The sequence below is a fragment of the Mixophyes fleayi genome, chromosome 7 (assembly GCF_038048845.1).
Source record: "Mixophyes fleayi isolate aMixFle1 chromosome 7, aMixFle1.hap1, whole genome shotgun sequence".
Classification (NCBI taxonomy): Eukaryota; Metazoa; Chordata; class Amphibia; order Anura; family Limnodynastidae; genus Mixophyes; species Mixophyes fleayi.
In genome coordinates, this window is record NC_134408.1 from 111,803,070 (window position 1) to 111,817,104 (window position 14,035).

The 14,035-nt window shown below is 43.6% G+C and overlaps 1 protein-coding gene across 1 annotated transcript in view; it reads left to right on the forward strand.

Annotated features, from left to right (window-relative positions):
* LOC142097987 (putative methyltransferase DDB_G0268948) overlaps positions 1 to 14,035 on the forward strand; it is an 84,870-nt gene that overhangs the window by 48,217 nt on the left and 22,618 nt on the right. The window contains exons 2-3 of the mRNA XM_075180343.1: positions 9,086 to 9,246; positions 9,833 to 10,046. Coding sequence (XP_075036444.1) covers positions 9,086 to 9,246; positions 9,833 to 10,046 — 375 coding nt within the window. The remainder of the gene's footprint in view (positions 1 to 9,085; positions 9,247 to 9,832; positions 10,047 to 14,035) is intronic.

Consider the following 14,035-nt stretch of genomic DNA (forward strand, 5'->3'; position numbering starts at 1 on the left):
CCTGTTCCGTGATCACCCTGCTACCAGAGTACCATATTACCACCTATACTGCTCTGGTAAGCCTATCACCTGGTGATCCCTGGGTAAAGACTCCTAGTGCCCGTGACAGATATGACATGGATACGTTACAGCAGTATTTGAATGGTATCTCCCTTCCTGTCCTCTCCGATGATAGTAGTGAGTTTTTGGACTCACCCTTTACTCTTGAAGAGATTGATATAGCTATTATGTCATTCCCTAATGGTAAAGCCCCTGGAGTAGATGGAATCCCAATTGAATTATATAAAAAACACCGGCCCTTTTTTGTGTCTAGGTTGTTGGATACATTCAGCGAGCTGGGTGAGATTGGCGCTCTTTCCCCTTCAATGGCAGAGGCAATAGTGGTGGTGGTGCTGGAAAGATTTGTTGTACCCTGAGTCCTACCGCCCGATTTCACTTTTGTCAAATGATGTTAAGATTCTAGCAAAATTACTGGCTTTGAGGTTAAGTAGAGTGGTGCTGGAATTAATTCATCCGGATCAGACGGGATTTATGCCGGGCAAGTCCACGTCTATCAATCTTAGAAGGCTGTATACTCTCCTGCAGGTGCGGTCACCCTCTTCTGAGAGCGAAGTTGTGGTGTCCTTGGACGCAGCCAAGGCGTTTGACTCGGTGGAGTGGCCATACCTGTGGGAGGTATTGTCCCGATTTGGAGTGGGCCTGGAATTTATAAAATGGGTTAAACTTTTGTATTCACATCCAGTGGCGCGGGTCTGTGTCAATGGGCATCTTTCTCAACAATTTCAATTAGAGCGGGGTACTAGACAGGGATGCCCGTTGTCTCCGGCCCTGTTTGCATTAGCAATAGAGCCGCTAAACCTGTAAGATTCGGCATGATAGAGAAATTGTGGGACTTAGATCAGAGCACAGAGAGGAAAAGGTGGCATTATATGCAGATGATATGCTGTTGTTCCTTTCAGATCACGACACTTCCCTAAAACATTTGCTGCGGGTGGTTGATGGATTTGGGGTTTTTTCCGGCCTAAAAATTAATTGGGATAAATCTAGCGTGTTCCCTCTGGGATGGGAGTGTCCCGTGACAATGCCAGAAGGCTTACAGTTAAAATGGGCATCGAAATTCAAATACTTGGGAATATGGATCTCTAATACTCCCGCTAAATATGTAGAACTTAATTTGCGGCCCCAGATCAAATACATTAAAGAAAAAACTCATGTATGGAAGAAACTCCCACTTTCTGTCTCCGGTAGGATAAATTTAATTAAGATGATGGTGCAGCCAAAGTTTTTATATATACTCCAGCAGTCACCTGTATATATTCCACCCTCCATTTTCCGATGCATTGATAGCTATTTGATTTCATTGGTTTGGGGAGGGGGAAGGGCTAAGGTCAAGCTCAGCTCGCTGTATAGATCCAGATCTTCTGGTGGATTTGCACTTCCTAACTTGAAATTATATTATTTTGCCTCTCAATTGGTCCACCTTAAGGCATGAGTTTCGGACCCCGATTACCATGAGCTACATTGGGTGTTGGTACACCAATTTAATTCTAATCACACTCCCTTACAGTCACTGCTGGCGGGGCGGCTTAGTATGCGGGCTCCTCCGCTCCTGATTCAGGCAGTTAAGATTTGGACAATCTGTAATAAAATAATGAAACAAACTGACATTGATCCATATACTCCTATCTGGGGGGCAAAGAAATTTGAGAAGTTGAATACAGTGAAGAGGGCCAGGGAGTGGTCTCGGTTGGGTGTGGTGTCGGTAGGTCAGCTTTATGATACAAATGTACTTAAATCCTTCGAACAGTTGGTTGGGGAATTCTCTGTACCCAGAACAATGTTTTATTCTTACCTTCAGTTACGACACGCCCTAAACACACAATTTAAAGGGGAGACTTTGGTGTTTGGGGTGGATCCACTGAGGAAACAATTACAGGCCTTGAGTTATAGGGGTCTGATCTCTCGAATGTATTCATGTCTTTTGTATTAATCCACTGCAGATGATTTGGATGGTTTGAGGAATCAGTGGGAAATAGATATTGGCCCTTTATCAGACACGGAGTGGTAAATGGTTACAGACAGTACTAAAGGTTATACTTCATCATTAAAATTTCAACAAATACAGGTGTTTATCTAACACAGGGCCTACTTTAACCCTATTAGATTGGCAAAATTTCGCCCGGATGCTACCCCTAACTGTCCGAAATGCAATTCGATCAATGCTAACTTTTGGCACCTTCTATGGGAGTGTTCATGTATACAAATCTTCTGGCGAAGGATCAGGAGATGTATTCAGGTTACTGGAATTGAAGTGTCTCTTAGTTCACCGGCCACTTGTCTCTTTGGGCTCCGATTGAAAGGGAAAGTTAATAAACTGACAAAAATGTACATTTCACAGTTATTGATGTTGGCTAAGGTCTGTATAGCGAGGCTGTGGTTGGCCCCGACGAGTCCCACGGTTAAAAATTGGAAGGCACTGGTCAATACCACCATAAGGCATGAGAGATTTGTTTATACTAGCAGACAGGCTCTGAAGGAATTTGAGATTATATGGTACAGATGGTTAGAGTCTCCATTCTATCCTATGTCATCTAGTACAGATGCTCTATCTACTTAAATGTATGGCTACCGCAGTTCTTATAATAAGTATCTGAGTCCATGTAATAAACCCTGCATGTGTAACATACTTATGTATAAGCATTTACGATGTATGATCCTGAATGAATATAGCACATTTATTATTATTATGCTTTAATGTAATCTTGTAAATTCCGTCATTTAATTCCGATATGTATGCGATTGTTTTTCTTTTCTTTTTGTTTAGTATGTTTATATCTTAAAAAATTTCAATAAAAATACTGGATTTAAAAAAAAATCCCAATAAATATTTTTTTTTTATTAAAAGAAAAAAATGGCAAAAACAGTCTGTATTGATATGTATGTATGTTGTGCATATTTCGTTTTGCGTTTTAAACGCAAAAGATGCTCCTAAAGGCGTTTAATAGTTGTTTTAGCTAGCTGTATTGGAGTTAAACATGACCCTGGCCTTCCTTAACTTTTGTGAAAGATTTGAGACAGGAGTGACGTCAGTTTCACTCATCTGGTCAGAGGGAACGCCTACTATTCTCAAGTGAAAAAGCATAGCGCCTACTTTACTCAAGTACTATCTCATCTCCGCCCAGTCCGCGCTTACTCTCCGCCCATTCCCACCCCTTTGTTCTCAAGTGGTCAGCAGTCATCTCAAATCTATTTGTGTTGGAGTTTGAGTTGACTTTTGAGAGCTGTATCTGCCGTGATTGCGTAGCGTATGTGGCGTTTTGCGCAGCTTAAGTGTTGTTTCGCGCATGCGCAGAGCCATTTAGCAGGTGCGTATGCGTTTGCGAAATTTGATGAATCGGGCCCTACATTATTAAACCATGTCTGCTCGTGCTCCATCTTTAATTTCCTGAATCTCCTGAAGAACTGCCAAACTTATGTTGACACAGGAATGGATATTACATCTGGAGTGGCATTAGATCTGCTTCAGACAGACTGTGACAAAAAGAGCCATTGACATTCACAGCAAAAAGCAAGGTCATCACTGAGCTTCAAATCGGCCCCAATCCCCAAAAAAAAAAATATAGCTAGGTACCTTTGACGTAAAGTGCAGATTACGAACATTTTGTGCAATACTGATTGAATGGCAGCAAAGTGGAAGGTTTGAGTAATACATATACATGTCTATTTAGACGTCCATGCTTACATTACTTCTACAAGCAAAGTTGTTCTTTGTTAATAAAACTGTTGTCTTTATAACGTAAAAAAATAAAATCCGTCACCATTCTTTCGATGTTGATAGTAGGATCAGGTGGAGTTATGGCAAAGCAGTCACTAATTTTGGTCAATTCTTTTGAAGTAGACCAGGGGGTAAATGTATCATACCCCCACGGGGTAGATGTATCATTCCCCGATTTGTACAAGTCACCGGAAATCGGGTGCGAATGCCGGCATGCCCAGAGAAGGGTGCCACCATCTCTTCTAAACTTGATCTCAGAGGAGCGTATAACCTTATACGCATTAAGGAGGGGGATGATTGGAAGACGGCGTTCAACACCCGAGATGGCCACTTTGAATATCTGGTCATGCCTTTCGGGCTATGCAATGCCCCAGCCATATTTCAGAGCTTTATGAATAAGCTGTTTCAAGACCTCTTGTACCAATCCGTAGTCATCTACTTGGACGACATTCTCATCTTTTCTCAAGATCTAGCATCTCATCGTACTCATGTATTGGAGGTCCTCTCTCGTATCCGAAAAAATCAGCTATTTTGCAAATTGGAGAAATGCACCTTCGAGCAGAAACAAATTCCCTTCCTGGGATATATTATTTCGGGCACCGGTCTACAGATGGATCCCACAAAATTGAAAGCCATACTTGACTGGACTTAAGGCCACTCAACGCTTACTAGGATTCTCCAACTATTATCGTCAATTTATCAAGGGGTACTCTTCTCTCGTAGCTCCCATCACATCATTGACCCGCAAATCTGCTGATGCTGGTATTTGGTCCACTGAGGCTATCCAAGCCTTTATATTATTAAAGTCTCTTTTTTCATCTGCACCCATTCTTCAACAGCCAGATTGTTCTCGTCCTTTTGTCCTGGAGGTAGATGCCTCTTCTGTTGGCACAGGAGCCGTACTATCACAGCGAGGTCCTTCTGGAAAACTTCATCCCTGCGGATTCTTTTCCCGTTGCTTTTTACCTGCTGAGAGGAATTATGGGATTGGCGACAAAGAGCTCCTGGCCATCAAGTTGGCTCTCTCCGAATGGAGACATTTACTAGAAGGAGCGCAATTTCCTATCACCATATATACTGACCATAAGAATTTGCTTTACTTACGCACTGCTCGATGTCTAAACCCTCGACAAGCAAGGTGGTCCTTATTGTTCTCACGCTTTGATTTCAACATCACTTTTCACTCAGGGTCTAAGAATACGAAGGCAGACGCCTTATCTCGCTCTTTTGATCCAGCTGACATGGAATCCTCGGAAGATAATAAATTCATTGTAAATCCATGTCAAGTATTGGCAGCTACACACCTGAAAAAGGGTTGTCCTCCGGGCAAAACATTCATCTTGCCACATCTACGCACCCGGCTCCTTCACTGGGCTCATCACTCACTCTTCTCTGGGCATGCCGGCATTCGCAAGACCTGGGACTTATTGTCCCGAAGCTACTGGTGGCCTTCCTTGCTGGAGGATGTGAAGAGATTTGTTGCTGCTTGTTCCAAATGTGCTCAACACAAGACCTCTAGGAAGAAGCCTTATGGATGCTTGCTCCCATTACCCATTCCTGATTACCCATGGTCACAGATCTCCATGGATTTTATCACGGACCTTCCTCCTTCCAAATCCTGTACTGTAGTGCTTGTGGTCACGGATCGCTTCTCTAAAACAGCTCACTTTATTGCTCTCAAAGGTCTTCCTTCTTCCTCCTCCTTAGCCGATATTTTTATTAAAGAAATATTTCGCCTCCACGGCTGTCCTCAACATATTGTCTCCACTAGGGGATCACAATTCATATCAAAATTTTGGCTGTCTTTTTGCAATAAATCCGGGATTAAGCTTGACTTTTCTTCCGCATATCATCCCCAGTCCAATGGGGCTACTGAGAGAACCAACCAAGAATTAGAGAAGTTTCTAAGAATATTTATCTCTAGTAACCAAGACAACTGGGTGGACCTTCTCCCTTGGGCCGAGTTCGCCCATAACAACCATTTCCATGAGGCCATCTCTAACTCCCCCTTTTTTGTTCTGTATGGCTGCCATCCTAGACTACCCACCTTCTCTCAAGTCTCATCTTCCGAAGTTCCAGCAGTGGACTCTCTGTTTCGTAACTTCTCTTCTATTTGGGAACAAACCGAGACAAATTTAAAGAAAGCAACTACTCGTTCCAAAAAATTCTACGATAAAAGGAGAAGAATGACTCCAAGTTTTGCAGTTGGTGACAGGGTATGGCTATCCACCCAGAACATTCGTTTAAAGGTCCCCAGTAAAACATTTGCTCCCAAGTTTATTGGCCCATTCGCTATATCTGAGATTATTAATCCCGTAGCCTTTAGATTGAGTCTGCCTCCCTCTTTACGTATACCCAATGTCTTCCATGTCTCCTTGTTAAAACCGATGGTAACCAACAGATTCTCCACCTCATCCAGAACTCCTCCTCCTGCTGTGGATCTGGATCAAGTCGAATACGAGATTAAAACTATCCTAGATTCTCGTAAAGTTCAAGGTGCCATACAGTTCTTGGTAGATTGGAAGGGTTACGGCCCTGAGAAGCGCTCATGGGTAAGAGCCATTGATCTACATGCTCCCCGTCTACTTAAATCCTTCCATAAAAAATTTCCTTTGAAACCCTATTAGGTGTTCGGAGTCCACCTTTATGGCAGGGGGTACTGTCACGGACTTACCTGATCCCCGCCGCTCCGTCCAGCCGCACTTCCGCATTCAGGACCATGTGACCGCACCCGGAGGCGGTCACATGACCACAACCCTAGAGGCGGGGATTTTGAATCCCCTTCAGTATAAAAACCTCACTCTGACACTCGCTGAGTGTCAGAGCAACACTTACCTGTTCCTGGCTCCTGCTCTTCGTGGATTGCAGTGTCTTCCAGTTTCCAGTGTCTTCCTGTGTGCTGATCTCTGCCTGTTTGACTTCCCTGGCTCTCCTTTCCCTGTGTACTGACCCGGCTTGCTGACCATTCTCCTATTCTTGTGACCCGTGTACCGAACCTGGCTTGTTGACTCCGAGTTGCCATCTGATTCTGCCTGACTCCATTCCTGTGTACCGAACCGGCTTGTTTGACTCCACTACCACCGCTTCATTTCGCTGTACTACATCTTGAGGCGAACCTGGGGACCGCGACCTGCGACTCCTGGCAGCAAAGCCCACCCCGCCTTGCGGCGGTTCTTGGTGAACACCGGGGAGATCGTTAGACTCCGCACCTCAGGTAAGCCAGTGCTAATCAAGATTAGTAATATAGTATCCAGAATCTGTTACAGTATGATACATTTATCCCCAGATGTCAAAATGTTGTGCTGAGTCATCTGCATAATCAATGGGTGTGTTGGTGAAAGCTAAGTTTTGCAAAGCACACAACAGTATACAGCACATTGGCACATATGGGTAAAAAGGACATGCACACTTTAACAAACCAAGCACTTCAGCGACAAGAAGTGCCACTTTTGCAGCTGAAGTGCTTGGTTTGTTTGGGCCCCCACAGAACAAGCTAACAATGGGTTTAAGGCACCTAAGCTAACAGTGCTGTTAATGAATTCTACTGTGGCAAGATGTTGTCATCATCCTCAGCCTCATCCTTACCCTCATCAGTGTGTACATCATCCTCACACATTATTAATTCATCCCCACTGGAATCCACCATTACAGAAGTCTCTGTACTTTGATGTAATTGGCAGAAAAGGACTTCCTTGTGGAAATTGTAGTTCATTTTTTAGTACATTTTGTGGAAGTAGCCTACTATGCCGATTGCTGACAAGTTTCCCGGCTGTGCTGAAAACTTTCTGAGTACCCACTGGAGGGTGGGCAGCTTAGGTATTGCAAAGCGAGTTTGTACATGGTTCTCCAAATCCTCCTTTTTTCCTCCCAGTATGTAATGTGTCTATTTCTATGCTGTTGTTAAAATAATCCTCCACCATCCTTTGGTTGTTGATAATAGGATCAGGTGGAGTTACAGCAGAGGTGTCACGGTATTTGGTCATTTTTTTAGCCCAGACCAAATGTCAAAATGTTGTACTGAGTCATCTGCATCATCCCTGGGTCTCTTGGGAAAGCAAAGTTTTTTTCCGAGCAGCAGTTGAGTGTGAAACTGATGGAGAAGATGCCGTCCTGTCATGTAGCACTTGAGCTGTCATCTTGCTCACCAGGAGATCCTTGCATCTTCTTGAGATCTGGGTCAGTTGGAAACAAAGAGAAGGCATAGGTCTTAAACCTAGGATCAAGCACAGTCACAAAAATGTAGTGATCCGATTTCAAGATTTTGATAACTCTTGGATCCTGGCAAAGCGATTAAAGTACTTGATCTACAAGTCCGACATACTTAGCATCATTTCTTTGTTTCATCTACTCCTTCAGTTTCTCAAGCTGCTTTTCCAAAAGTCTAACTAAGGGAATCACTTGGCTCAAGCTAGATGTCTCTGAACTCACTTCACAGATGACTACTTCGAATGGTTTCAGCACTTTGTACAACACGGAAAGCATTCTTTGGGCTGAACACTCATGTGCATTTGCTTATAGGGTTATTAAAAATGCCATCTAGGGGTAAATGTATCAAGCTGAGAGTTTTCCGGCGGGTTTGAAAAGTGGAGATGTTGCCCATAGCAACCAATCAGATTCTAGCTATCATTTTGTAGAATGTACTAAATAAATGATAGCTAGAATCTGATTGGTTTTTCAAACCCGCCGGAAAACTCTCAGCTTGATACATTTACCCCCTGATATGTTTCCTGTTTCTGCTCATTTAAATTGAGGTGAATGGAACAGAGCAGTCATGCATAATTAAAGGAAAGGAATTGCCCATATGGATGCTCTATTAGAACAGAAAAAAATGTTCAGAATTCACCTATACAGTCCATCAAAGGCAGTTGTCCTTTCTGTCAACAGCACTACTTACAACGGATTTAATGTTCATTTAAACTGATTTATTTAAAAGTCTGCTTCCTAAAGGCTCATTTCACACATTCATGGAGTCTTTCACAAGCAATTACATGTATGTGATCTGTCGCTGAGGAAAATTAATAAAACAGACTGATTGCAGATGGAAAGTTGAGAAAGTTGGTTAAAATGCAACTAATAAAAACTGTAGCTATAATAACTAGTGGGGGTGACATATCACCCCACTAGTTAAACATTGGTTTAGTAGGCTTATCAAAGTAATGTGTTTACAGATGTTTCGTCTGGAGTTTAGTTCAATCCACAAGTGTGTGTGTGTATGTGAATATATATGTATGTGTTTATTTTATTTTTATTTGAATAAATGAAGGTGAAATAATGGGCAATAAGGGTGGATATTTTTTCTTTTCTCTTCAGAAGGGGCGACCCTTTGAACTGGCAGTAGATGCTGGCTGTGGAACAGGAAGATCAACACGACATCTGGCACAATATTTCTGCAAAGTGATTGGAATAGACATTAGTGAGAGTCAGATAAATGAAGCAAGAAAATTTACACCACAGGAGAATGTAATGTATCAGTGAGTAATCATCCATATCCTAAATTTGAAGAATATATTTGTTGGCACAACCATGAATATAACTTCATAAATATCATTCTACCGCACCTCTGTGTCATGAGCCCAAAGCCTAAAAGTATCCGTAGTCATAAGAGCTTTTAAAAATGATTGAGGCTCCTCTTGGTCATGCGTAGACATGTTATGTTGGCAGATGCTTGCTTAAAATAGGTGTAAGCAAATGTGAGTAAGGTCAGACTACACGTTGCAAGCTTAACTGGAACATTGGTCTCATTAGATACAGGTGATATTGCTGGCAGTATTGTGGAAATAGGAGGTTATGTACTGCACATAGCAGTAAGGTAGAAGGGTCGCTCAAGGGTAGTAGTGCTTTTGGGCTGGTAACTATTGCACATGCACAATAGCTATACAGACTGCACCACCGTATCCAGTTCCCATTCACAGTGACAGAATGTAGCAATTTTCACCCTCAACAGTTTAGTGACTTTGGTAGCACAAGTATTGAAGATGCTGAAGCACCCACAGAGCTGGCACCTATGTCCGAAGTAATGTGTGTACTCAATTGATTACCACTACATTCTCTTTATAGGATTTCCTCAGTTGAGAAGATGCCAGTTGAAGATGCCTCTGTGGATCTAATTAATGCAGATTTTGCTGCTCACTGGTTTCCCGTAGACAAATTCATGCTAGAAGTATCTCGAGTTCTTAAGAACAGAGGCTGTGTGGCATTGCATTCTGCCTATCCAATATTTGGAATACAATATAAAAATTATTCGGAGACCCTTACAAAGATTATTCATGAGGTGAGAATATATTTTGTATGTATGAATAAGATTGTGATGTCACAAAACGTAGATCTTATATGGCAAACAAATGCATGAACAACAATTTCATATGTTAGACTCTAACTGGACAGAGCTAATTGGGAGTATGTCCATATAGGCAGCTGAGAAAAAAGTGGAAAATATTAAGGAGCTTATTTACAGTCGGACACAGTTGCGAACCAAAAGTTGGAAAAACATCATGCAATAAAAGTACATGTGTACAGTATATAGTGAGCCGGCTGTATCTCAAGATACGTCCAGCTCAAAAACAGTAGTATTTACACCAGATGTAGGTCAGACATAAAAGTATGTATACACATTCTGATAGGTGTGATTTACTGATTAAAATAAAAGGGTTATTTATTGTTGTTCTAAACACTTGAACAACTTAAAAACAGTTCACATAAAACAATGAATAATCTCATATAAAACCAAGTGCATATCACAATCATGCAACAATGGAAATATGGCTGATCAGTCAATCCCTAAAATGTCCCGCAACTAGAAACTGAACGCCAGTGGAATCAGTAATTGATAGTCCAGGAATTGTCGCCTACACCTCTCCAAGGGCCCCACCGCTAGCCACCGATGTTATACTCTTTTGGAATCATAAGTAATTGATAGTCCATAGTTAGTCCAACATATAAACTTGTAACATTGTCCGCATGAAAAATCCTACTTGTTGTCACACAGCGCTTATTCGGCTTCCTTAAACAAAGACTAAGACACTCACCTGTGCCTCATTAGCAGCCCTCAAACCCTTAGGGCTAGATTTACTAAGCTGCAGGTTTGAAAAAGTGGGGATGTTGCCTATAGCAACCAATCAGATTCTAGCTTTCATTTATTTAGTACCTTCTACAAAATGATAGCTAAAATCTGATTGGTTGCTATAGGCAACATCCCCACTTTTTCAAACCCGCAGCTTAGTAAATCTAGCCCTTAGTCTTGATCTGCACATGTGCAGACTGAGTACCTGTCTGTTGCTGGCAAGATTCCTATTGGTTCCTGGCTCTGGATCTGGCTCTAAACTTGAAAAGGCACCTCCTCCCATTCCTCTGGGCCTGTTGATCAAGTTACCTGTCTGATTAGGTTCCTACCTATTCTGTGTGCTCTCACCTGGATCGTCAGTGCGTCTGCTGTGTTGCTGTTCAAAGGCTATACTGCTCAAGCTGCACCTGTCTCTCCTGTGATGCTGTTCCATGGGATATACTGCTTAAGCTACACTTATCTTCATTGTGCTGCTACTACACGGGCCGTGCTGCTCAAGTTACATCTAACTCTACTGTGTTACCCCTCCATGGACTGTACCACTCAAGATCATCTACTCCACATTTGTCTCGGTGGCTCAGTGGTTTTATTGTGCTGGCTAGGGAGTTCCTAACATTATGAGATCAGAGCCTCACTTCCGGTTATAATGTTAGGAACTCGCAAGCCAGCACAATAATAGTCGGAGTCTACTCCGAAAGCCTGGTGTTCTCTGGAGCCCCTAGTGGTGGGGACAGACGTGGCCGCAGGCTGACAGAGGGTCGAGAATCGTATACCGGCTAAGGAGAACCCAGGAGTGGAGTGATTGACGGACAGCAGCATGGGGTTCAGGCAGAGTAAACCAAGGTCAGAGGTCACAAGCACAGGTTCGGAATCCAGGGACAAGCAAAAGGTCAGGGGTACTGGCGGAGGAGCAGATTCCGGTTTTTAGGCAAATGGTCAGGGTCAGAAGCGTAGGTTCAAGGTCCAGGAACAAGCGAGGGTCACACACGGGAAGTCAGTCACGGGTTTTAACACCAAGCAGAGAGAGAACCAGCAGGCAGCAGAACTGTGAACAGGACGCTATAACCGGCAGTGAGGCTCTGATCTCAACATTATAACCGGCCAAAACAGAAATTCCGGAGACCAACTTTAATGGAGGAAAGCGGAATCAAATCATCTCCATTTCAAGTGCTGGCTGGCCATGTTGACACTGTGTATCAAATGATCCAGGGATTGGCCCAGCGTTTGTCAGCGCAAGAAGAGGCCTCCAGAGACCTGCAACCTCAGCAAGCCTCCTCTGGCGTATCTCCAGAGCCAAAGTTGAATTTGCCTGATCGATTCTCAGGAAGCAGGTCTGTTTTCCTCAACTTTAAGGAGAGTTGCAGGTTATATTTTCGCCTGAGACCACGCTCTTCTGGTTCTGAACAGCAACAAGTAGGGATTGTTATCTCCCTACTCCAGGGCGATCCTCAGTCTTGGGCCTTCTCCCTTTCACCAACAAGTCCAGCCTTACAAACCGTGGATGCCTTCTTCCAGGCCTTGGGATTGCTATAAGATGACCTAGACAGAGTGGCCTCAGCTGAGTCTCATCTCCAGGCATTAAGGCAAGGACATCGTTCCGCTGAGGAATATTGTGCAGAATTCCAGTGTTGGTCTACTGATTTGTGCCTGGAATGATCCGGCACTGCGGAGTCAATTTCGTTTGGGCCTTACCGAGCAATTTAAGGACTCTCTTGTTCAGTATCCTGTACCCGTCTCACTTGAAGATTTGATGCAGCTTGTCATTAAAATTGACCGTTGAATTAGAGAGCGGAAAACTGAACGTGAGTCATCAATACCTCCTGGCTCATCACCCAGTTCCAATTTTTCTTTGCTGGATACCCCTGAACCCATGTGGCTGGGTGTTTATCGCCTGCCTCCGGAGGAACGCTACAGAAGATGCTCACTAGGCCTTTGCTTGTATTGTGGCCAATCAGGCCATCTAGTATGTTCCTGTCCCAGCAAGGCGGGAAAACGCTTAGACTCAAGTGCTGGAGAAGTGGTGCGTTTAGGTCTCCAAATAACCTCTTCGGAAAACTCTCTGTTAGTCCCAGCACGCTTAGCCTTCAGACATCGTTCCACTGAGTTGTCGGCCTTTCTTGATAGCGGTGCAGCAGGTAACTTTCTGGACATTCTGTTGGCTCAAACCCTTGGAATTCCCGAAGTCAAACTGGATTCGAGCACTACCGCCTGCGGCTTGGATGGTAATCCCCTGGTTGGGGGCCGAATACTCGCCAAGACCCCATTGGTTCGATTATCCGTAGGCGCTCTCCATACTGAAAAACTCACATTCTTCCTGATCACCTGTCCCTCTGCTCCGTTGATTCTGGGGTATCCATGGCTGCAAAGTCATAATCCCCTTATTGATTGGAAAAGAGGAGAGATCATCCGTTGGAGTCCAGAGTGCTCTACTTCATGTTTGACCCTGCCTCTCAGAACCCTGCAGCCTAGTCCAGAATTGTTGTCTACACCTTACCAGGACTTCAGTGACGTCTTCTGTAAACAGAAGACTGATTCTCTCCCGCCTCATCGGGACTACGACTGTGCTATCGATCTTGTGCCGGGATCTAAATTTCCCAAAGGGCGTCTGTATTCTTTGTCTGCCCCGGAAACTCAAGCTATGGAACAGTACATAGAGGAGAATCTAAGGAAAGGATTTATCCGTCTCTCTAAATCCCCGGTAGGTGCTGGCTGTTTCTTCGTGGCTAAAAAAGATGGCAGTCTGAGACCCTGCATCGACTACCGTGGCCTGAACGAAATCACAGTCAAAAACACTTACCCACTGCCTTTGATTTCTGTTTTGTTTGATCAGCTCAAGTCTGCCACCATCTTCTCTAAGATTGAGTTACAGGGTGCTTATAATCTCATCCGCATCAGACAGTGAGATGAATGGAAGACCGCCTTTAATACGCTCTCTGGACATTATGAATATTTGGTGATGCCATTAAGATTGTGTAACGCTCCGGCAGTCTTCCAGGATTTAATTAATGACATCTTGCGAGAATTCCTGGGTAAGACCGTGGTGGTTTATTTAGATGATATTTTAATTTATTCTCAGTCCCTGCCTCAGCACCGCCAACAGGTTCGGGAAGTTCTGGAGAAGTTACGTCAACACCACCTCTACGCAAAATTGGAGAAGTGCGAGTTGGAAGTCTCCAGGGTGGCCTTCTTAGGCTATATCA